The sequence below is a fragment of the Schistocerca gregaria genome, chromosome 7 (genome assembly GCF_023897955.1).
Source record: "Schistocerca gregaria isolate iqSchGreg1 chromosome 7, iqSchGreg1.2, whole genome shotgun sequence".
NCBI lineage: Eukaryota > Metazoa > Arthropoda > Insecta > Orthoptera > Acrididae > Schistocerca > Schistocerca gregaria.
In genome coordinates this window covers 178,273,472-178,299,636 of record NC_064926.1, presented here as the reverse complement: position 1 = coordinate 178,299,636, position 26,165 = coordinate 178,273,472, and the positions used below count along the sequence as shown (strand labels likewise).

Genomic DNA, 26,165 nt, shown 5'->3' with positions numbered 1-26,165 from the left:
TGTCACATACACATGACAAATACAAGCTAGTAAGTACATTAATTGCACTTGCAGCTTCATTGGAAACCACAAATCATCATTTATGTGGTTAGAGGAGAACAAAACAAAATCTACTATGTAAAAACTATCAGTTTCCTATGTTGGTAAAGCAGCCCCATCTTTCCTGAGACCTGCCAACTGCACCCATTTGCAACAAATACTCACCACAAAGAGCTTCTCCTTCTAGGGAAAAGTACTATTTGCCACATACATCTGCCACATATGCATAAACACACAGAGACTACTTAATATAAATAAAGCTCCATTTTCACGAAAATCTCGAATATTTGTTTACAATATATTGAAGGATCCTTTCCAACCACTGCAAAGCTCTGTAAAGATGCTCACTTATGATGAGAGATGTCCATTATCAGTACGTGATACCAGTCTATATCATGGCTGACCCAATTTCACAAAAATCTCAAATAATTGTTTAGATGGTCTGTACAGATGAGATAAAAACTCAATACCTGAAACTGCTTGCCGTCCTCCTCCCCCACCACCTTAGCTGTTGGAAATGTTCCATCCCATCAAATTCCTGAGAGTCGTATTCACTGCTTGTAAACATTCATCACAAATCATATTTCCTTCCCAGGGGAAAGTACTATTCTTTTACACATTTGGTGCACATACATATGCATGTAGAGCTTTTATCATATGTATACCTCAAATATGTGGGGACCAAGATGCAAGGGGAACAGAATCTGGGAGAATAAGCCTTATGAAACTTAAAACATAGCTATACTGCAAAATAAAAACAAAATAGTAATGAAACTAAGGACATTATATTTAACAGGGCACATCTTTGCACATCACTGGAATCAAATTTTGTTCTGGGAAACATTCAGTACTTGTTTCTCCACTCCTTGCAGAATGACATGCTTGGATCCTCTTAGTTTGCTGTCCACAAGTAGTGAAGATGTCACTTCTCAAGAATTTGATGGGTGGTCTCCTAAGGTAATTCAGTGTATGGGAAGGGTTTTGAAAATGAACTGCAACTTTCAGCAACTTCCAAGCAAGTTTATTTGTGTTCATTTTGGCAGATTCATCTCAACAATTCATTAAACTGGTTACTACCTCTTGGAAAAAGTTGACCATGCTATATGCAGTGTGCTCATGCATTATTGGGTAGAAAAATTAACCTAATGGTGAAATGTTGGCTGTAGAGCTGTACAGTATATTGGAGGATCCTCTCCAAACAATGCACAGCCCTGAAAATATGCTCACTTATAATGAGAGTTGTCCATTATCAGTACGTGAGACCAGTCTATATCACAGCTGATCCAATTTCAAAAAAATCTCAAATATTTGTTTAGATGGTCTGTACAAATGAGATAAAAACTCAATACCTGAAATGGCTTGCCCCCCTGCCCCAACCGTAGGTGTTGGAAATGGTCCATCCCAACAAATTCCTGACAGTTGTATTCACTGCTGGTAGGGCATTATTTTAAACAGGGCACATCTTTGCACATCACTGGAATCAAAATATGTTCTGGGTAACATTCAGTACTTGTTTCTCCACCTCTTGCATCATGACATGCTTGGATCCTCTCAGTTTGTTGTCCACTAGTGGTCAAGATGTCACTGATCAAGAACTCGATGGGAGCTCTCCTAAGCTAATTCAATATGTGAAGGCTGCATGTTTTGACATACAATGGTCCATGGTGGCCTCCACTCAATTCTATGGTGATCATTAGGTGTCAGATAAATCTTGCACTAATCAGTGATGAGAACTGAGTGTCTTTAATCAAGATTACATTCCATGTCTGCCCTTTCTCAGTATCTTTGGATCACCAGTGGTGCTGGGGGTTTCTACTGTTGCAGGTAATGGAGACCAAATGTCCCATGAGGACAGCTATGTACTGTCTGGGTTGACACAGCCCTTCAAATTCCTCCAAAAAGGCAGTGTACAGTTAAGAAGCATTCTCTTTCACATGAATATGAGGGTGGTTTGAAAAGTTCTCAGCATACCACAGGAGGTCAGTCTAATGCAACGAATTGTTCATGTGATATTCATTGGACTGTTGCCTGTAAACACATGTCACATCAGTGCTCTCGGAAGACAGCTGTGATTGTGATGTGACTCTGTTGTTGTCTCCTTGTAGTGATTTATGAAGATGGAAGAAATCAAGATTCAAGCAGTGATTAAGTACTTCGTAAAGAAAGGTATGAAAGCAAAGGACATTTATGCTGATTTCCAGAATACACTGAGGTACTCTGCTCCTTCATATTCAGCTGTTGCCAAGTGGTCAAATAAATTTGAATTTGTTTGGGAGAGCTTAGATGATGATCCATGCAGTGATAGGCCAAGATGGGTGACTATTCCGGAAATTATTGCAAAAGTGCACAAAATGGACTTCGAGTATTGTCATTTAAAGTGTGTGAAAGTGCTCACGCCTTCCAGATGTCATCTGAAAAGGTATATCACATTTTAATTGAAGAATTACAAATGAAAAAATTATCTGCAAGATGGGTGCCACAACTCTTGACACACGCCCACACACATGCCCTGTCACCATGGCAGAATTACACAAACTAAGGTATGAATTCTTGCCACATCCTCCGTACTCACCTGATATGGCTCTGTCAGACTTCCATCTCTTCCCAAAACTGAAAATTTTTCTTGGTGGACAAAGATTCGCATCAAACGAAGAATTGATAGCTGGAGTTGACAACTATTTGGCAAGCCTAGAGGAAACTCATTTTCGAGATAGGATCAAGGAACTGGAACATCGTTGGACCAAATGCATTAATCTACAAGGAGACTACATGGAAAAATAAAAAAAAGTTTCAGTGATGTAAGTATTTTTTTTTCTATTCCATTTTTAGGTTGGTGTCGTCAGGTCATGTTAGTGATCATGGGCAACCTAAAGGCAGATCTTTAGTGTTAAATTATTCACCTACTGGTTGAATGTACAGTTGACTACATTGTGTTACATGCCATTTTTGGTGATTGGAATTACTTTAAAAAATCACAAATGTTTTTTGATCTGTAGGGAACAGAATAAAACTCACCATATTAAATACCTCAGAGTCATATTTGGGGGGGGGGGGGGGGGAATAGCCTCACCAGTTGTGAAATCTAATAACACACACATCCAATGAATACACACCATGCACTGTATCTTCATCTTCGGAAAAGTACTTTTCACAGACATATCTGGTGAACATCCATATATAGGCAAATAAATACGTTAAATACAATAGCAGTCATGCTAGAAATGATAAACATTGCTTAACTCAGTCTGAATAGAAAAAGTGAAACTCAGCACATGAAACCTCTCTGTCCTATCTGTCCTATCTAGGGAAGAAGCTGCAACAGTTCTCAAATATAGTAACCACACACCTCACCCATATGTGCACCACAAAAACTGTCTTCCCCCTTGTAAAAAGCAGTATTGGTTACAGAGTTATATTTAACATTCCTCAGTCTATCTCTCTCTTCTCCTCAGGGAATGAACTGTTAGTTCCGGAAGCGAGGATAGTGCATGTACTTCTGTATTTGTCTAGGCAGATCCTGTGTTCTTTGCCTTGTGATAACAGTTGGAACTACAAATAGTGACACTGTACTGTATGCCAATTCAGTGAACAACTTCCACTGTTAGCAACTCTTCATGTCATATTTTGACAATGTATGTGAGGTCTAAGCTTGAAATGACCATTCAAAATTACATTAATACACTCAACAGAGTACACAGGCTGCGCATTCCCATCCGTAACTGAAGATACATGACACTCTATTGAAGGACACTGAGTGTGCCAGTTCACCACTGCATAGGTGGTTGTATGAATCATCAATTTCTTGTAGTAAAAAAAAATTGAAAGGAGTACCTGTATGAGTCATCATGAGGGTGGGCAAAAATAATTTTGGGCCCACACACATCTAAGAGTATGGACATATTTAATACAATCATAATTCTGCTACCAACGAAAACAAAAACCAAATCTGTAGAGAAAAAAATAAAATTGAGCTTCGAATCCCTTGCGCTGGTGGTATAACTTCATCACTCCAGAATCCTAACAGCTGGTTCCACCTAAATACACAGTATGAACAATATCTCCTTCTTTTGAAAACTGTTCCACATTATACATACATACATACATACACATACACATGCTTGTAAAAATTGCAATTTCATTTGGTTGGCCTGAAGAGAATGGAGTAAAACATACACCAGAATTCCCTAAGCCCCTACATTGAGGAAAAAGCTGCACTAGTTCCAAATCCCAACAGCCATGTGTATCTGAACTAGATACACACAATTAACAATATTTCCTCCTTGGGAAAGGTACTGTTTGTTTCACACATGCACTGCAGAAGCTTATACACATGCAGACTAGTAAATACACTGCCGGAAAAAAAATTAGTACAGTCTTTTACAGGTTTCCATTTCACTCAAGATTTATTGTTGCAACAGTGCATATGGAATACATGGAATGATCGGATTTACAAATCAACAGCATGAGTGGTTCTTAGGTACCAGGTATCAACACCCATATTAGTATATGGTGTATCCCTCATGGGAAGCAATGCAGGTGCTGACTCTGGCATCCAGTTGACATACACATGGAAAATGCTGTCCTGGGATATGTTATTCCATGACTGCTTGACCTGTTTACATAATTCTGTAACAGTTGTTGACTGACAAGTTGCACAAATCATATCTTATTTCACACAGGATCAATTGGAGCCAAGTCTGGAGATTATGTTGGCCAGAGAAGTTGCTGCACATCTTACAGAGCATGTTGAATTTCACAGGCAGTGTGTGGACAATCATTATCCTGTTGGAACAACAAATCACCTTCCTGTTCCAAGAGTGGCAAAAGAATGGGTCTAACAACATTCTGCATGTACAAAGTGCTGATTAGCATCCCATCCAGAAACATGAACAAGAATTATAGCACATCACACACCAGACCATAAGGCCTGAGGGGGACCAGAGTGTCATGCACTAATGAACTCTATGAGACAGCGCTCACCAAGTCTACACAGTACATGCAGACAGCTATCACTTGTGTTCAGGCAGTATCTGCTTTCATCACTTAAGAGCATGGAATGCCATTCCATCTTCCAAGCGATCCTCTGATGGCACCAGTTGAGCCATGTACATCAATGCTGTGGCATGGCTGGAAGACGTGCTAGAGGTGTGCATGCCTGAAGTCCCATTGCTACTAATCAGTTATCAGCAGTTCATATTGACATGTGTGGGCTCACAAGTGCTGTTATATGTGCTATAGTAACTATATGATCTGCCACTGCTGTCCTTACAGTACACCGATCCTGGTAGGCGTCTGTGTTGCGTGGACTCTAGAACCTCATCTAAAGGTGTGAGAATGATCACATGATCACTGATACCAGTATCATTGCACAACTGATGCAGAATATCCAATCTGTGTGGTAGGTCTCTTGAAGGACTATCTTGCCACTAGGGAGGCCATAATTTGACCCCTTTCAAACTCATTCAGTTAGCTGAAGGAAGCCTGAGTGCATCTCTATGGCATGGTTGCGTGCTAGCTTCACACATTTGCGCTACACTGAGGCTTCTGGCTGTGAACATTCCCTATTAAACAGCAGACAGAAATTGTGCTCTGGTAACTATGCCACTGTGCTATCTGTTGAAACGTGATATTGAAACTATTATCAGTACATAGACTATCCTCCAGGTGGCATGTACTGTCATTGGATCAAAATCAACATTGTCTTTCCAGTTGGATTAATTTTTTTCTCACAGTGTATATTAATTACAATATAATTTTTGTTAAAAACTGTAAACATACACTCTCACTCTCTGTGGAGAACAGAACAGAAATCACCATCAGAAATTTCACAGACCACTTCATGAATGAAGGAGCTGCATCACCTCTGATTCATGCCAAGTCCACTTACATCCAACAGACTCACAACAGTGGCAATACCTCATGCTTGGGAAAAAATTCTATTCATTACACACATTAGGCAGATATAGATGCACATACAGACTAGCAAATATATTAGTTACAACTGAATATTCATAAAAACTAGCTAAGAATTTCAACCTGATCTGTAGAGAATAGAACGAATCTCATGACCTAAAACGTATCAGTCTAATGACCTAGAGAAGAAGTTACACTTGATTTGAATCTTAATACTTTATACTTCCCACCTAAATACACACCAGAAGCAGTATCTTCTATTTGTGAGAAGTATTACTCATTACGCATGTCCAGTGTGCACACATATACAGATACCGTAATAATAAATGTACGAATTGCAGAACAGTGATTTGCATTGTTTGTAGAGAACAGAACTCATCACCTGAAATTTCGTAGCTCCTTTGCATCAGATTCCTAAAACAACTTTCATACTCCCTGAACACAAATTGTAGAGACTATCCCTGTTTTTGGGAAAATGTATTATTGGTTACACACTTCTGATACACATCCATACACAAAGACAGAATTGTGAATATACTAAATACAATTGCAGTTGGACCAAAAGAGACAAACACTCATTTACTCAGTTTGTAGAGAACAGAATGGAACTGATTGCCTGAAACTATTCAGATCTCTTAGAGTGCCAAAGTTGCTTCACCAATTCTGAATCCTAATAACCACTTCCAACTCATCTAAACACTCAGCATGCACAATATCTTATTCCTGGAAAAAGTGATAGTTGCTGCACACATTCATAATGGTGGCTTCTGATGTGTGAAGGAAGTACAGATAAATTGCAGACAGATTCCTCTTTCATATTTTGATTGGTTGGACTAACGTTTTGTTTATATGGACTACCATTGGCAACCGACTGCTTCCACATTCCTTTCAGTGTTATCTGTATATTGTTTGATTTTCTTTGCTCATAGAAAAATCACACTGTGTATATCTACTGACTTTAGAATATACCAGATACAATTGCAAATATGTATTGCTTTGAGACCAAGATGCTGCTGTGTTTGATTGCATTGTTTATTATGATAGCCCTATTTGATGCTGTTGGAGCTACAGTAGGTGTTAAACTTTTGCTGGAGCAGTTATTTGTGAAGTTGTCAAATTATGAACATTTATGTTATAGTGATGTTACTAGACAGCTGCATTAACATTTGAGTCAGCATTGTCAATACAGCTAACAAGTAATGTTGTGATGAAGCAAGCTGGGATCTCTTTACTTCCTTTCTCGTTTTGCCATCTGCCTCCTTAAATTCATTTTATTTTCATTTTAGCCTAATAACCATTAACATTACAACAATGTTTGTTTAATTTATTTGAAAAATAGTGACCAACATACTGTATGATTCCGCAACATTATGAACTGTGTGGTTTTTACTGCTCAGTGCTGTTTAACAACAAACTATGCTAGCAGTATGTTGATGTTTGCCTGCAACCTATTAATGAGACTTATCAACATTTACCAACAGTGAACAGGCCATATAATTGTGTAATATTGGGTGATTGTGAACAGTGAAAGTAAAGAACTGTGAAATGTAATTGTGCAACTGTCGGCTACATCATTTACAGTAATGTCTGCTTGTGTCTGTGTATGTATGGATGGATATGCGTGTGTGTGTGTGTGTGTGCGCGAGCATATACCTATCCTTTTTCCCCCTAAGGTAAGTCTTTCCACTCCCGGGATTGGAATGACTCCTTACCCTCTCCCTTAAAACCCACATCATTTCGTCTTTCCCTCTCCTTCCCTCTTTCGTGAAGAAGCAACCATCGGTTGCGAAAGCTAGTAATTCTGTGTGTGTGTTTGTGTGTTTTGTTCATTGTGCCTGTCTGCTGGCGCTTTCCCACTTGGTAAGTCTTGGAATCTTTGTTTTTAATATATTTACAGTAATCACTTTGCACTCCCATCTCCCCCAATTGTCAGCCAGTATAACAATGCAGTATGTTGACACTGAGGACTATCATCAAAGAAATGAAGCAGGCAAACGTTACAACATCATTATAAAATAAATTTTTGTAATTCAACAGCTTCACAAATAACTGCTCTAGCAAAAGTTTAACGACTACTATAGCTCCACCAACATCAAAGGTTCAAACTTACACAATAATGTGACAGCAACTGAGACATTGATGTCATATGGATAAGAAGACCGCTTGATGTAGCCTGAAGTGGCAATCATGCCGAAATATGCCTATTGTAATAAACAATGTAATCAAACACAGCAGCATCTTGGTTTCATAGTGTAATAAATAATGTCCTTATATGATACATATGAAGCAGTGTGCCCAGATGAATACAGACTGAAAATATGCTATGAAATGCGAACTTTTGTTTTCTTGGCGTTAGACAGAACAGCTTAAAACATGCAATGTAAATCATCTCGTCTGTCTAGGCTGTGGGAGCAGTCCCTACAATTTTTAATACTGACAGCTATACACATCCAGTCAAAGTATGAACCACAAAGAGTATCTCCTTTTTTGGTAAGGCACTCTCTGTAGGACTTATCCATCACACATGTGGTACACCATCAAATACATATGAATACTAGTAAAGGTATTAAATAAAATTTTAATTATGTTAAATACTGCAAAATTTGTTGACTTGGTATTTAGTGAAAAACATAAAATTTGCCTCATGAAACCTCTCAGCCTGCAATGCTAAAGATGTAGTTTTGTTGTTTCTGAAACCCACCATTCAACCCTTCAACCCCCCCCCCCCCCCCCCACTTCCCCAACATACACCATGAGCAATATCTCTTTCTTGGGAAAAGTACTATTAATTACACATATTCATTGCACAAGCACATGCATTTACAGTTTAGTAAATGTTTTAATTAAAACTGCAACTAAGCTAAATATCACAAACATTGTTTGTTGTGAAGATGTGAATAGTAGTACTTTTTTTAAATAGCACCCTATTTTTTTATTTGGTAACCCATTTTCTCTCTTGAAGATCTGTTTAGAAGCCCATCACACATCCATATAAACACAGTATAAGCTTAATAATAAATACTGATGGAAATCTTTAATGCTGTTTTGTAATACTGTAATTCATTGTGGGCTCAAAAAGTGATAGAACATTCCCAGCTGCTTAAATCGTTGACTATGGACACTAATATAAGAATCCATGAGTTGGATGAAATATTTCATCACTGCTTCCATGGTTTGTTACTGATGTGAATTAAAAGTAGGCATAATAATTTGTCTATGTATATATGGTTCTTGGACGAGACGCCGGATGTCATAGTGAAAACATCGCAATATTTCATCAGCGCAACTGGCTGACATCTTCAGGTGTGATGAACACACTGCTAAGGCAGGACCAGAGCCCCCTATTTATGCCAGTCTTAGGTAGGAAGTGCACATGCATGGAGGTGCCAAATTCGATGGCCAATAGCAACGATATCAACCGATAGCTGGAAGGACAGCAATGCCACCTACAGAATGAAGAACCAAAGACTTCGACACACGTGCAGAGGCTGCTGTTGCTGCTCTGCACTGCCATTGGCTGCCCCAGCGACCTCTGCCAGAAGCCGCAAGCACAGAGGCTGCCGCAGAGGCGAAACATCTGGCAGCACACCTGAGCCCTTTAGTAGGAAAGTGTGAGCATCATATCTGAAACTCACAAGACTTTATTCATCGTCTCAAGAACTTACGACTCGCACCATCAGATATACTCGTAAGTTTTGATGTAGTCTCACTTTTTACTTGAGTACCATTGCAGGAATAGTTGTTGCTCATTAGCGAGAGCTGGATTGGGAACTTTTAGACTTATTCCAACATGTGCTCACCTCGACGTACTTTTTATTTAATAGATACTACTTTGAACAGACTGAAGGCGTTGCAATCGGGTAGTCCCTTGTCACCCATCGTGGCTAATCTTTTTATGGAAGACTTCGAGGAGAGGGCACTCCAGATGTCAGAATTGAAACCTATGTGTTTTAGGTGATATGTGGACAACACCTTTGTTATCTGGCCTCATGGCATTGCATTGTTGAATGATTTTCTTGAGCATCTTAACTCGCTTCATTCCAACATCAAGTTCACTATGGAGATGGAGAAAAATGGCGAACTTCCATTCCTGGACGTGTTGGTACAGAGAAAAGATGATGGCACATTAGGTCACACAGTGTACTGTAAACCAACACACATGGACTTATACTTACAGGCCACCGGCTGTCACCATCCTTCGCAACGAAGTGGCATACTTAGGACTTTGGTTCACAGAGCACGAGCCATATCAGACTCAGACAGCTTATCCAATGAGCTACTCCATCTGCGTACCACTTTCCGAACAAAATGGATACTCCGAATGGGAGATTCGCCATGCCTTACACCTGAAGTGGGTTACCCAATGTGAGGAACTGGAAGGAGGCAAAGAATAAAGGGGAATGCTCATCTTGCCATACACTGTCTCTTCAAAAATAGGAAGATTATTGAAGAGGCATAAAGTTAAATGTGTCTTTTGGCCACCGGCAAAACTCAGAGCTCTCTTGGACTCATCTAAGGACAGCCTTGGTCTAAGAAGACCCAGTGTTTACAAGATTCCTTGTAGCTGTGGCATGTCGTACATCGGACAAACTTGTCGCACTGTAGAAGAGAGATGTACTGAACACCGACACTACACGTGTCTGGAGCAAACAGAGAAGTCTGCAGTGGCTGAGTATTGTCTCAGTACTGGCCATTCTATGAATTAAAATATATACCAAATTTCTCGCATCAACGAGTTAATACTGGGACAGTGTCTTTAAGGAAGCTGTGGAAATATGTAGCTCGACAAATCTTGTAAACAGAGACATGGGCTTTCAGCTCAGTACAGCTTGGGATCCAGCTGTTGCCATATTGAAGTCACATCAAGCAGAGAGGAGTACTATTGGTCATACGACAGATGACGATTCGCCAGCAACATAAATATTCTGTTGACAATGGAAGGATAGTAACGCGCCTACACGGATGCGCATTTTTGCTTGCGGCTTCCGACTGAGGTGACTGGGGTGGCCGATGGCAGCTCAGAGCAGCAGCGACAGCCTCTGTGCTTGCGGCTTCTGACAGAGGTCACTGGGGCGGCTGATGGCAGGGCAGAGCAGCAACGGCAGCCTCTGTATGTGTGCCAAAGTCTTTGGTTCTTCATTCTGTAGGTGGCGTTGCTGTTCTTCCAGCTATTGGTTGATATTGTTGCTATTGGCCATCGAATTTGGTGCCTCCATGCATGCACACTTCCTGCCTAAGACTGGCATAAGTAGGGGGCTCTGGTCCTGCCTTAGCAGTGTGTTCGTCGCACCTGAAGATGTCAGCCAGTTGTGCCAATGAAATATTGTGCAGCTATGATATCCAAGGTCTCGACCGAGAACCATATTTACAACATGTCCATTGGAAAAGCCTCAATCAACACATCCAATTTCTCTATGGTCTGTGGAGTTGTTGGAACATCATGATAGACAAATGTCTTTCATACAAAGAAAAAAGCCTGTATGAGTTAAGACAGGAGAGTAAGCACATCAACCCACTGTTCCTCCATGGCCAATCCATCTGGCAAGACACCTTAAATTCAGAACACGACCTGCCCAGAAAATATTATGTGATGGACATTCATCGTGTTCATTCCATGTAAGTATTCTGGTTCTTTGCGGCACTTCATATAGAAGATTATGAAGAATGTATGTAAGAAATTTTGCATATCGTCGATGAAGAAACAATACCGTGTAACTGACAAATTGCCGATTTTTCATTTTTCAGTCAGATGATATTGTTGATGGTACGCGCATCTGCTCTTAACGCTGTAAGTCCAAATTTTTAATTATTTACCACGAAAAAACTATCTAAAAAAATACCACATATGTGACACAGCAAATAAATAGATCGCATAAGATAGTTATGCAAATGGGTCACTGTGATGCACTTCTGAATAGGTTTTGAGGAGAGCAAGTGGATTACCCAATCAAAAATACAGGGTACTATATAAAAAGGATGTACTGTTGTTCATATCTTCATAACGAACAGAATTACAAGAGAACCAGTCATGCTGGTTAATGTTCCATTGGTAGCTAAATAACATCTGATTGATGTGTGTGTGTGTGTGTGTGTGTGTGTGTGTGTGTGTGTGTGCGCGCGCGCGCACGCGTGAGCATGTGTGTTAATGCTTCTTATTAGGACTAAAGTTATGTTCAGTCTACTGGCTTGTTGTGTTTATACCTAATTAAAACATCATTGGTGATGAGTGTGGTCCTGTACTCCACGTAAATTTCTACTGTGGTTGGTCCTCCATTCTTTCTCACGGTGGTTGATGGTGTTACAGAGGACATTTTATGGGGATTGGTCAAAATTTAGTCTTACATTTTTAATAAACATGGTTATGCAAATAGGACACTATGATACACTTTTGAACAGGTTTTGAGGAGATGATGTGGATTACGCAATAAAAGAATAGGGTACCATATAAAAAAGATGTGCTGTTGTTCATGTCTTCATCTCTCTCTTTCTTGGTAATAGTACTGTTAATTACACATATCCAGTGGACAAACATGTGCACTTACAGATTAATAAATATATCAAATGAAATCTACAGTTTGCTAAATGTCACAGGTGCTGGACAGTCAAACTCAGATACCTCAGTCATTGGCTTCTGTTTTATCTAGTCAGCCTACTCCTCTGTCTGTATTGTCTGCTATTTTAGCCCCCTGCCTCCCTCCCCTCCAATGGCCTCCATGGTTTATCCACCTCCCTTTTCTTCACTGGATGATTCTATTAAGGAATGTGACACATATGAGAAATGTCTGTGACAACACTGTCAAGCTTTTGGGATTATCGATGCTATTTAATGTCGGACCTTGTTCCTTTCAAGGATTTTATCAACAATGTATCGAGTCACATGTCAACTTGCCCCTTTGCAGGATCCATCTTCTTTAACGTTTGAGCAAATGTGTGAATGTCTTTCAAAATACTACTGTAACACACCCATGTTCTTGCATCCTGGGTTGAGTTTTACCACTGTAGGAAGCAACCACATCAACCCTATTGGCATGAGTGGCTGAAATCTGTGGGTTACACTGTTGCCATCATTTTGTGTCTGATGCACATGAAGAGCCTTATGATGATCAGATGGTGAGAGATGCCATCATTTTTTCAGTTCCGGATCATGAGGTGTGACAGCATGCCTTCTAGTGTAATAATCTGTTCCTCTCCGAGGCTTTAGCTATCACACAGTTGTCTGAGGTGTCTCAAGCTGCAGGTAAACATATTGAGTCATGGTACGAGATATCAGGAATCCAACCCTCTCGTCCACACCAATATTCAGATAGTTCCCCGGGGGAAGAGGGTCGCAGTGGTTCGCACACTATCACAGTGCCAAAGCAGCTGGCCTCACTCCCAGCAACAGCCATATGAACAAAGTAAACAGACCATTAAACAGCAACATACACATTTCATGCCTCCATCCTGCCCTTATTGCTTTATTAACCTTGGGCACCCAGACTGCCCAAAGTGCAGGGCTACCTGTCATAATTGCAACAAAAAAGGTCACAGTGCTTCTGTTTGTAATGCAAAAATTCCGCATAACAGTCCTAATGTGGATGGGGAAATAAACATTCTACTGTCTATTTCTGTTGAGCCAAACAAGCATGCTGTTATAATTTTTTGTAAAGTTCTGCACACACAAGTGGATGCAGGATCAGAAATAACATTTTTAAACTCAGAAACTTATATGGACTTGGTCTCCCTTCCATTTCATCTTGTGTCACAAAAGTTAGTGAATTACAATAAACAGAGGATTCTTGTTCTCAACCAGTTCTGTGCCCCAGTGACTGACAAGTCACTAGTCTGGTCACTTACATTTCTTGTTGTAGATAACATATGTACATAGAATCTTTTTGGATCACTTGCTTTTAATTTGTTTGGGTTTTGCCATTTCAGATGGACTGAATTTAGTGTCTGAACAAGTGCTGTACACTCAGTTAGATGCATTACATTCTGAATTTTCCTCTTTGCTCTCTCTTCGATTGGGGTGCACCAACAATTTTCGAGCACACATTGCCATTAAACCTTCTGCCTGGTCTCATTTCTTCCGGGTCCGTCCACTACCAGTGTCACTCAGGGAACAGTTTGAAGGTGAATTAGATCACCTCATGGAATCTGGCATTGTTCAATCTATTACATCAAGGGTATGGTCTACCCCCTTAGTTATAGTAAAGAAACCCCTAGGCCAGTTATGCTTCTGTGGCGATTTTAAAGTTTCTGCGAATGCGTAATCTATGATACATACGTACCTGATACCATGCCTGGACAAACTCTTTGCAGAGTTATCAAGTGGTCAATATTTCTCTGACTTGTTGGATGCCTACTTACAACTCCCTTTTTGATACAGAGACACATCTTACGTTAGTTGTTAATACTGCTTTTAGGCTGTACCAATTCTCACAGTTGCCTTTTGGAGTCACCAGCAATCCTGCTATTTTTTCAACATTTTTCGGAACAACTTACAGCATCTGTGCTGGATTGTGCAAACTATTTGGATGACATTGTAGTTTTCAGTGACTCCACTGTATTCTTTTTTCAGTCCTCCAAGTGGTCGTATTGAAATGCAATTTAGAAAAATATCAATTTTTTCAACCTTCTATTGTTTAGCTCGGGTTTGAATTTCTCACGAGGCTCTCAGATCCCTGCATTAGTATGTTTCTGTTATTGTGTCCCTTCCAAGCCCTACACCAGTCAAAGAACTTCAGGTTTTTCTAGGCAATGTCGCATACAACGATAACTTTTTGCTAAAAGCAGCAACAATTGCGCCACTGTTACATGTGATGCTGTGCAAAGGGTTCAGATTTTCTGTTTGCCAACCTGTGAAACAGTGTTTTCCACCCTTAAGATCATGTCACAGTCTGCACCCTGCTTGGTGATGTACCAACCAGGCCTCCACATGGTCTTTGTGAAGGACGCTTGGAAGTTCTGGTTGTGGGCAGTGCTGGCTCGTAGATATCCCGATGGCGCTGAGTGGCCTATTGCTTATGCCTAAAAAACAATGACTCCTGCTCAAACTAGGTACTCTCAGATAGGAAAGGAAGCTTTAGCAATGGTATATGCTGTGAATAAATTCCATGTTTTTCTCATTGGTACCAAATTCTACCTTATAACTGAGAACAAACCACTGGGTTCCTTATTCAGGCCTTCTGCATCATTAACAGATAAAATGGCGTATCTCATTCAATGGCAAGCTCTTTTCCTTTTGTGTTACAATTATGAGGTTCATTTCCACCTTATGAAACAACACACTGATGCTGATGCTTTGTCTCACACGACAGCTGATCCGGACCCAAGATTTGATCAGGAGGAATTGCTGTGCTTCCACATTGATGTTTCTGCACAGCAGATGGTTGATGGTTTTCCTCTAACTAGCACATGGATCATGAATGCTGTAGCTTCAGATCTTGTTTGGGAGAAGTGTGGTTGGTTGGATTCACCACTTTCTCATGAGTTTCGATGCTTTCCATAATTTTTGCATCTTTTGACATCGATTCTCTGTTGTGGATGGTGCTCTGATTTTAGACATGGCTCACATGGCCCCTCAGGTAGTGATCCTTTCAGTGTTCCACAATTTTCATCACAACAGTTTGTGGCATTTTGCAGTTCCTGTTGTATCTGTCACTTCCTTGGCCTGCTGTTCCATGCAAAAAGTAATGATGAGGCAGAACACCTAGTGCAAATGTTCAAAACTCAGATGAAAAAGTATGTTGCCAACTCTTTGTCTGAAGTTGCCTTAGGTTGGTTTCTCTCATCGTACCATCTCACACAGTTTGTTGAGAAGATCCCGGAGGAGCTACTCCACAGCTACCAGCCAAGGACACTGCTGTGTGTGTGTGTGTGTGTGTGTGTGTGTGTGTGTGTGTGTGTGTGTGTGTGTGCGTGTGCATGTGCATGTTTGTGTGTTTGTGTGAGAGAGTGAGAAAGAGATAGAGAGAGAAATAGAGAGAGAGAGAGAGAGAGAGAGAGAGAGAGAGAGAGAGAATCACCGTCAGAGCTTGCCATGGGCCCCAGTCTATTTAAGGCTAGCCAAGCTATGCTTCGCATCAGTTCTCTATGTGTATAGCTACAGCGTTTTGTGTACATAATAGATACCTACTGAATCTTACTAAAATATTGTGATAAAGTTGTTAATGATTCCATGGAAAAAATTTGTATTCAGTCTGCTGATTGTGTTGTATGTATACCTAATTACAGCACTATGAAATATAGTTAATAAAAGATATTCATTTACTCCATCTCTAGAAAACAGAATAAAGCTCACTGCTTGATATCTCACAACTTTAGGCTGTTAAAATATTTCCATCTGTTCTGAATCATAACACAACCCACTAAAATACAGACTATCAAAGTTACTCCTATTTGAGAAAAGTTAATATCTTTACACACATCTGGAGAACATCCATTTCACATGCTGTCTAATGTATAGAGCGCGGCACAAAAGTTGCTACACACTTATTTAACTTATCACTTCTTATACAGGGTGAGTCACCTAACATTACCGCTGGATATATTTCGTGAACCTCATCAAATACTGACGAATCGATTCCACAGACCGAACGTGAGGAGAGGGGCTAGTGTAATTGGTTAATACAAACCATAAGAAAATGCACGGAAGTATGTTTTTTAACACAAGCCTAGGTTTTTTAAAATGGAACCACGTTAGTTTTGTTAGCACATCTGAACATATAAACAAATACGTAATCAGTGCCATTTGTTGCATTGTGAAATGTTAATTACATCCGGAGATATTGTAACCTAAAATTGACGCTTGAGTACCACTCCTCCGCTGTTCGATCGTGTGTATCGGAGAGCACCGAATTACGTAGGGACTCAAAGGGAAAGGTGATGGACCTTAGGTACAGAAGAGACTGGAACAGCACATTACGTCCACATGCTAACACCTTTTTATTGGTCTTTTTCACTGGCGCACATGTACATTACCATGAGCGATGAGGTACAAGTACACACGTGGTTTCCGTTTTCAATTATGGAGTGAAATAGAGTGTGTCCCGACATGCCAGGCCAATAGATGTTCAATGTGGTGGCCATCATTTGCTGCATACAGTTGCAATATCTGTCGTAATGAATGTCGTACACGCCGCAGTACATCTGGAGTAATGTTGCAGCAGGCTGCCACAATACATTGTTTAATATCCTCTGGGGTTGTAGGCACATCACAGTACACATTCTCCTTTAATGTAACACACAGAAAGAAGTCCAGAGGTGTAAGATCAGGAGAACGGGCTGGCCAATTTATGCGTCCTCCACATCCTATGAAGCGCCCGTGGAACATCCTGTCAAGGGTCAGCCTAGTATTAATCACAGAATGTGCAGGTGCACCATCCTGCTGATACCACATACGTCGACTCGTTTCCAGTGGGACATTTTTGAGCAACGTTGGCAGATCATTCTGTAGAAATGTGATGTATGTTGCAGCTCTTTGGGCCCCTGCAATGAAGTGAAGACCAAGGAGGTGGTCGCCAATGATTCTGCACCATACATTTACAGTCCACGGTCGCTGTCGCTCTACCTGCAGTATGACCCAGTGAGGATTGTCCATGGACCAGTAAAGCATGTTCTGTAGATTCACTGCCCCATGGTTTGTGAAACCCGCTTCATAGGTAAACAGATTGAACTGCAACGCATTCTCTGTTAATGCCCATTGACAGAATTGCACTCGATGATTAAAGTCATCACCATGTAATTGCTGATGTAGCGACACATGAAACGGGTGAAAGCGGTGACGATAAAGTATGCACATGACACTACTTTGACTCAGTCCACCACCTCTCACAATGTCCCGTGTACTCATGTGTGGCTTCATGACAACAGCAGCTAACACACCAACTGCACCCGCTTCTCCTGTGACGGGCCTGTTATGGATCCGTTTGCACACTACAACCATACCTGTTGCATACAGTTGGCGGTAGATGTTTTTCAATGTGCGGCACGTTGGATGCTCTCTGTCCGGGTATGGTTCTGCATACATCCTGCAGGCTTCTGGTGCATTTCGTCAACACTCGCCATAGATGAGTATCATCTCCGCCTTTTCAGAGTTCGAATACACCATGGTCACAGTTCCTACAACACTACACTGTCACAGACGGCTGGTAACATGGTGTACTACAGTTGGTCTGCATGCGGAGACGAATGCAGAATAACAATAGCAGCAAGCGCTACATGAGGACACTACGACAGCTAGACCAAACCATGACAGTGCACTACACCCACACTCGTAAACACAGTCGTCATCGTAAACATGTCCCTGCAGATGCTGTTCGCCGTCCGTGGCCCGTGTTTGTTACAACATGCAACTGAACATCAGAGGTTTCAAGCGTCAACTTTAGGTTACAATATCTCCAGATGTAATTAACACTTTACAATGCAACAAACAGCACTGATTACGTATTTGTTTATATGTTCGGATGTGCTAGCAAAACTAACGTGGTTCCATTAAAGAAAACTTAGGTTTGTGTTAAAAAACATACTTCCGTGCATTTTTGTATGGCTTGTATTAAACAATTACGCTAGCCCCTTTCCTCACGTTCGGTCTGTGGAATCGGTTCGTCTGTATTTGATGTGGTTTACGAGATATATCCAGCGGTAACGTTACGTGACTCACCCTGTATATAAACTGTTGCCTTTCTTCGATAATATACCGATCAGATTTGCCTGGAACTCTTGACAAACATGCATATGTTTGTCGTCCAGATTGTGGAAGGTATCCTTAATGTAACCATTCAGCTCTTCAAGAGCTAGTGGTTTACTTCCATAGACTTCATCTGTAACCATACCCCACAGGATGAAAACAGGTGATATGGGGGTTGTGGTGGGAAATAAATTGCAGCACAAAAACATTATAAAGGTGTATCCTACATGATAATGCATAATTCACAGGAGCTTCATCATGCTGGAAGTGGAGTTGATCATAGTTGTCCATATGCATGATGATTCCCAGTGCAGCATCTTGAAGTACAGCCAAGTACTTGTCTTCAGTGAGATATCTGTCAGTAAATTACAGACCAATTACAACACATACCAATATTGTAGCCCACACATTTATATTGAGTTGATTTAGCAGTTCCTTCAAAACAACATGGTGTTTTTTCCATGTACCAGTAAGTATAGTCAGGTTGGTTTACATTTCCTAATAACTTGCATTTGGCATCATCAGATCACAAAAGTTTAGAAAAAAATTCTGGTCAACTTGATACTGATGGAGCATTGTTTCACAAAATTGTAGCTGCCAGTCTGGGTCATCTTCCAGCAACCCAGGTATCAGATGTGCATTGTACAATTTTAAGTTCTGCTGATGCAACATCTTGTGAATTGGCCAATGTGATATTTCTGAGAACTCTGCCCTTAATAGGGACACTGTGGAATTATTATAACTAATCATAACAACCAAACATACATTGAGTTCATTATCATCAGTTTGTGCTATCCTAAGTGGCCCATTGCACGTTGCATCCAGAGCTGAACCTTGAGTCTCAAGCTTGTGAATTAAATTGTAAACAGCACGACAGGTTCATGGATTTGACTTGAAATGTTCTCATGATTCCCTCAGCAAAGCACTGATCCCACTTTGGTAAGTTGTCTTCACAGCAAAAATACTTTCTTCTTTTGTTAATATTGCGTGAAAACTGTTACATGTATTGCCAAGTCAATGTGGTTATGATAGTGGTTTATTTGTTAGCAATAGTACTGTAATTTCCTGTTTCCTACCAACCAAATCACCATATATAGTACCAACCTAGATACCATGTATACATGACTAAGTGATCAGTGACTTTTGAAATTTGACAAAAATCTGCAAACATACATTCACTCTGGTTTAGAGAACAGAGTGAAATAAACCTTAAACATCTTAGCCAGAACACAATGGAAATATCTCCACCGACTCTTAATCCTCACAACCACACACACCCCACCTACGTACATGATCTAAATGAGCACTAACATCGTGGGGAAAAATGCTATTTACTACTTGCTTCTGGTGCACATTCATTTACAGGGTGTTTCAAAAAGATTTCATCAATTTAACAAGGCTTTATCTTCTATATGAACAAAGACAGAAACTTGGAATACTCACAGGGCAACAAAGTTTTTATTTTGAATAGTGTCATTCAATTTTACAAGTGCATTTGTTTTACATGCATGCATATACAAACCTGAAGAACTTTCTAAAATTACGTTAAGATCAAAGTCTTCGTTTACTTTTCATAGGTATTCAGTGTACGCTCCACGACATGCATGACAAGAATCTAAATTATATACTCATCTCATACTTTTGCAAGCATGTATGGATTTATTGCATTTACTGCTGTTGCTATGCAACATTGAGTCCACCCAAAGATGTAGGAAGGGGAAGCGTACGGATGGATAACGTTTCAAAAAAAAAAAAAAAAAAATAAAAATAAAAATAAAAAAAATAAGGTCACAAATCATGAGAAATTCAGTACTGACCAAGTGAGTGAGTTGCCCTATTGGCAACTACATGAACTGGCAACTCACTGCGGATTCCAAGGTAACCTTTTAATTTTGCAGTGTAAGTTAAAATTAACACCAAGTTTCTGTCTATAATTATGTAGAAGAAATGGTCTTTTGAAATCTGATGATTTCTTTTGAAACACCCTGTGAAGTACAGACTGGTAAGTGTATTAAATGTGCATTACTATGCTGTTAAAAGAAACACACTATCATGTACTTGGTCTGTAAAGTAAACAGTAAAATTTACCGTCATAAACATCTATGACACTTGGCATTCATTCATTCATACACTATTGTCATAAATCTCATTATGGAGCAGAACGTTTAGGAATGTGGAACAAGTCAACTTACACGTTAACAGGCAAGTTACTTTTGAAAAATGTACTAACAACAAATTCTGACTATTGTTATTATACCTACACTTATAATTACAGGAATTTCTTCCAAGTTACTTAACGGATATTTACGTATAAGTATATTAGAAGAAAAACAGCTTCTCTGAAAAATACTGCTGCTCCTCCTTGTTTACTAATCAGATGGGATGTTGATCTAATACTCCAAAGAAAGCATTTATGTAATTTTACACAGACTACTATCAATTGTCTATATGTTGTGAAACCTACCAATAACATAACCATCCTGTCTTTGAATTACTTTGATGTCTTCCTTTACTTTGATGTAGATCTAAAACATTCAAGTAGAACTCAAGAAAAGGTCTCACTAGTGTCTTTTACAGATGAACCACACATTCCAAAAATTCTCTCAACATGCGGAAGTCGACCGTTCACCTTCCCTATCACAATCCTCACATGCTTGTCCCATTTCACATCACTTTGCAGTGTGACACCCTGGTAGTTACATGGTGTGACTGTGTTAAACAGTAAACTAGTAAAGTCATATTCGAACATTACAGGTACGTTTTTCCTGATCCTCTACATTAACTTAAATTCTCTGATGTTTCCGGTAGCTGCCATATGTCACACCAACTAGAAATTTTGTCTAAGCCATCTTGTAACTAAAGTCACTCAACAATGACACCCTCCTATACACCAAGGCATCATCAGCATTATACTTCTAGAAATGAGTGTTACTGCTACGTATTTCATTGTATCAAGAAATACATCTTGACCCATTGAATGGTTATTTTGGGAACTCAAGCACAACCAAGTCAGCGCAATAGTTTAGTGCTTTGGTTGAAATGCCAGGATAACCAGAAGTGTTACTGCTTTTTAAATACCCAATGATTTTTGTGACCTCTCTAACAGATAAATTGGCAAAATTTATTTCTAGTGGTGGAGTACATACCCAATGATTTGATTTTTATATCATCTGCTTCAGTGGTGCTGTCATCAAGGAGTGAATATCATTTGTTGTGAATTATACATAAAATATGGAAAAGGCAACCACTTATGTATAGAGGATTGGTATGTTCCACACAGAAACACATAGTAGAAAAGATTTAACACTAACTTTCAAGCTCTTGCTCTTTTTCTAGTGAGAGTACATGCATTCATACACACAGACACCCTAATGTACACACTCACAGTAGCAGTTCTGCTGCTACCATCAGTGAGCATGTTTGAGTGTCTGTGTGGTTGTGTATGTGAATGTTTGTACTCTTACTGGAAAAAGAGTAAGAGCTGAAAGCTGGTGTTAACTGTTTTCTATTATGTGTTTCTGTGTGCATTGCACCAACCCTTATAGGTAACCAGTTGCAGTGCCTGGTACAGCCTGGGATGTTTAATATCTGCCACACATATTGATTGGTCCTGTGTCTTGTTGATACTCATAGTGAATGTAAGCTTCCTGGTACACTACAATCACTCTAAATATCGCCTCTATTTTTTCTGCTCAGTATTGACGGTTTCAGGTAAGGCTGTGTTTGAGGATGGCTTGAAATGTTTGAACAGTTTACATCACAGTTTGGGATACCTTGGGTTCTATTCAATATTTTTATTGCCCTGCAATCTGGTTGCTTTTGTTGGTACTACATCGACAGCCTGCCTTAGCATTTGTGTGACATTGTGGATTTTAATTATATAAATAGCTTTGAAATGCAGATTAAAATATCTTCTATGGTATATATTATATGTAACAACTCGAAAAAAAAAGAAATTTCGAAAAAAGTTTTGAGCCACGTGTGAAAGCACTCACGTGATTTACCAACTGACCTGCCTGCACTGTGACGCTTTCTATGTGGGAATGACCAGCAACAAACTGTCCATTCGCATAAATGGACACAGGCAGACAGTGTTTGTTGGTAATGAGGATCACCCTGTGGCTAAACATGCCTTGATGCACGGCCAGCACATCTTGGCACAGTGTTACACCATCCGAGTTATCTGGATACTTCCCACCAACACCAACCTATCCGAACTCCGGAGATGGGAACTCGCCCTTCAGTATATCCTCTCTTCTCGATATCCGCCGGGCCTCAACCTCCGCTAATTTCAAGTTGCCGCCGCTCATACCTCACCTGTCTTTCAACAACTTCTTTGCCTCTGTACTTCCGCCTCGACTGACATCTCTGCCCTTACTCTTTGCCTTTAAATATGTCTGCTTGTGTCTGTGTATGTGCAGATGGATATGTGTATGTGTGTGTGTGCGAGTGTACACCTGTCCTTTTTTTCCCCTAAGGGAAGTCTTTCCGCTCCCGGGATTGGAATGACTCCTTACCCTCTCCCTTAAAACCCACATCCTTTCGTCTTTCCCTCTCCTTCCTGAAGAAGCAACCATCGGTTGCGAAAGCTAGTAATTCTGTGTATGTGTTTGTGTGTTTTGTTCATTGTGCCTGTCTGCCGGCGCTTTCCCGCTTGGTAAGTCTTGGAATCTTTGTTTTTAATATATATATATATACTCAGGCAATTCATGTGAAAAGGTTTCTGATGTTGTTTTGACCCCATGACAGGAATTAACAAACTTTGAATGTGGAGTGGTAGTTTGTGCTAGATGCACAGGACACAGGAAATTCAACATTTCAAGATCCACATTGTCAGAAGTGAGCCAAGAAAACAAAATTTCAGGCATTACCTCTCACCACAGACAAGGCAGTGACCAACAGCCTTCAATTAATGATCGAGAATGGCATTTGCATAGAGTTGTCAGTGCTGACAGACAAGCATCATTGTGTGAAATAGCTGTAGAAATCAATGTGGGATATATAACAAATATACCTGTTAACACAGTGCTGCAAAATTTGATATTAATAGGCTACGGCAGCAGACAAACGATGCAAGTGCCTTTGCTAATACCATAACATTGCCTGCAGCACCTCTCCTGACCTTGTGACAATATCAGTTGGATTCTACATGACAAGAAAACAGTGGCCTGGTCAGATGAGTTCAAATTTCTTTTGGTAAGAACTGATGATAGGGTTCGAGTGTGGGCAGATGCTATGAAGCCATGGCCAACAAGGCCCTGTGCAAACTGGTGGTGACTCCATAATGCTCTGGGCTGTTTTTACATGGAATGGACTAAGTTCTCTGTTCCCACTGAAATGATCAGACTGGAAATGGTTACAATTGGCTACTTGGAGACCATTTGAAGCCATTCATGGGCTTCATGATGCCAAACAATGATGTAATTTTATGGGTGACAATTGCACTGTGTCACTGAGCCACAATTGGTTGTGACTAGTTTGAAGGACAGTCTGGACAGTTTGGGTGAATGATTTGGCAGCCAATAAGACATTCGTGGGATGTAATTGAAAGGCCAGTTCTTGCTCAAAATCTCACACCAGCAACACTTTCACAGTGTGGTTGGCTATAGAAGCAATATGGCTCAATATTTCTGCAGGGGACTTCCAACAACTTGCTGAGTACGTGCCATGTCGTGTTGCTGGCCAAAAGGAGGTCTGACACAATGTTAGGAAGTATCTCATGACTCCTGTCACTTCAGTGCATATTATGCACATATATGTTTAAGGCAGACTGTGATCTTCCTCTTCTCTTGAAGGTATAGCAGGCAATATATCATCAAGATCAGAATAAAACTGTAGATTTGTATTAAGTACAAACAAACAAATACTCTTTATATATAGATAGATTGGTTGTCTTTTCCTTATTTTATTATTTTTCCAGCCACTAACTTTCATTATTGTTTCATGAATTATAGTTTTCCAAAATGTCTTTGCACTGTTCTTGGAATTTTAGTGTTTGTAATGGTTTCTGCCTACCTGATGACCCAGTAAAGATTTTTGCAATATTGCTTGCAGTGTTCCTTTAATTTTCAGTGCAGCTAGCACTCTGCATTATTCTCTCTCCCCAGCACAAGATGATATGATTTCTGTTGGCTTCTGCTGCTCCTGAACCACTGTGAAGGAAACCTAGATTCACAATGTAAGAATATTTTAACAGAGAATTAATTTGTCATCTGGTGAGTGTCATTGGTAAACTGCTTCCCATTGTTCATCGTGTAAATTCCTTCTGAACAATTTGAGTCACTATTTATGATCATGTGAAACTGTAGGTTTCCCAGTATGGTTAAATAAAGCACTTATTATGGGACTCACATCTACTACAAGTTCCTCATCCTTTATGTTCTATTTTTATGGGGAATATTATTGTGAAGATCAACAACTTTAAGTGCTCCCAATTTGAATTCTGTGAAATGAAATCTGTATTGGAATTCCCACTTACAGTTGGTCCCCACAATTTCTTGGTCTTAGTGTCCCCTCTAAATGCTAAGTGAAGCTTGAGACATTTGCTGTGTCAATCCAGTAGTCTGTCAGAACTGCTGTCTTGTATTTTCCAAGTCCAGTACTGAAGTAAAGCACTCAAAGATCTGTACTTATTTCTTTCTATGCCCGTTACTTTATTCTTCTTTTTCTGCATATAACCACCATTTCAGTGATGTCAAAAAGATGTTCTGTTATGCAGAGCACATTTGTAGAAACTCCTGTAGATTTTTAGATAGTCTACAGTGATGTGAGAAACTTGTGATATAATTCTCTTGAATTCTCCACTATTTTCATAAATCAAACATTGAATGCAAGAATTTGATCTATATCTAGTGGATTACTTCATACAGCAGCCTAGAAATCCTGCCAGACTTCTGCTCGTCATGGAATTCTGGTACAAAGCAGATAGTTCTGAAAATGACATGTTAGCAAGTAACCAGAACCTTTCATTTCTTTAAAGAATGGCAGAATGTTCAATGGAAAATATTTTTGGCCTCAGTGCATATAGAGCATTTGTGTCTTCAATCTAAAGCCTGATTGAGGCAGTTCATAATGCCTTCCTGTGTGTAGAAGTGGATTTTCTGTGTCTGCAACATAATCTCTTGCTTTCTCCAGTCCGGGAAAGGTTTCTAATCATTTTGTCTATACGGCAGAAGCAGAGTCAACAGTACTGCAATTTTTCAAACCCTCCCTGATACTTTTAACCTCACAGTACGCCAGTATGAACCGGATCACTTAGAGGAGATAAGAGGACTGCCCCAGATACCTTATAACAGATAAGCATCACTTTTAATCATTGCCCACAAATCAGGTGATTCCTTACACTTATGTGGGGACTTAAGAAATACAGTAAATGCTCAGTCAATTGTGGACTCATATCGTGTTCCACATCCAAACGAATAGTTTTCAAAATTAGCAGGGAGTCAGAGAATGATCATTTCGTAGCTTATTTTTTAACTTTCTTTGTTTCAGATGTCTAAAGGCATTCTGGTGTTAAAACACACCTTGTGGCCTCTATCAATAT

At 39.9% G+C, this 26,165-nt stretch overlaps 1 protein-coding gene across 1 annotated transcript in view; it reads right to left on the bottom strand.

The window, feature by feature from the left end:
• The window catches only part of LOC126282341 (lipase 3-like), a 276,871-nt gene that overhangs the window by 244,811 nt on the left and 5,895 nt on the right, over positions 1 to 26,165 (bottom strand). The window contains exons 3-4 of the mRNA XM_049981998.1: positions 18,850 to 18,977; positions 18,596 to 18,755 (exon numbers count right to left, since the gene is read on the bottom strand). Coding sequence (XP_049837955.1) covers positions 18,596 to 18,755; positions 18,850 to 18,977 — 288 coding nt within the window. The remainder of the gene's footprint in view (positions 1 to 18,595; positions 18,756 to 18,849; positions 18,978 to 26,165) is intronic.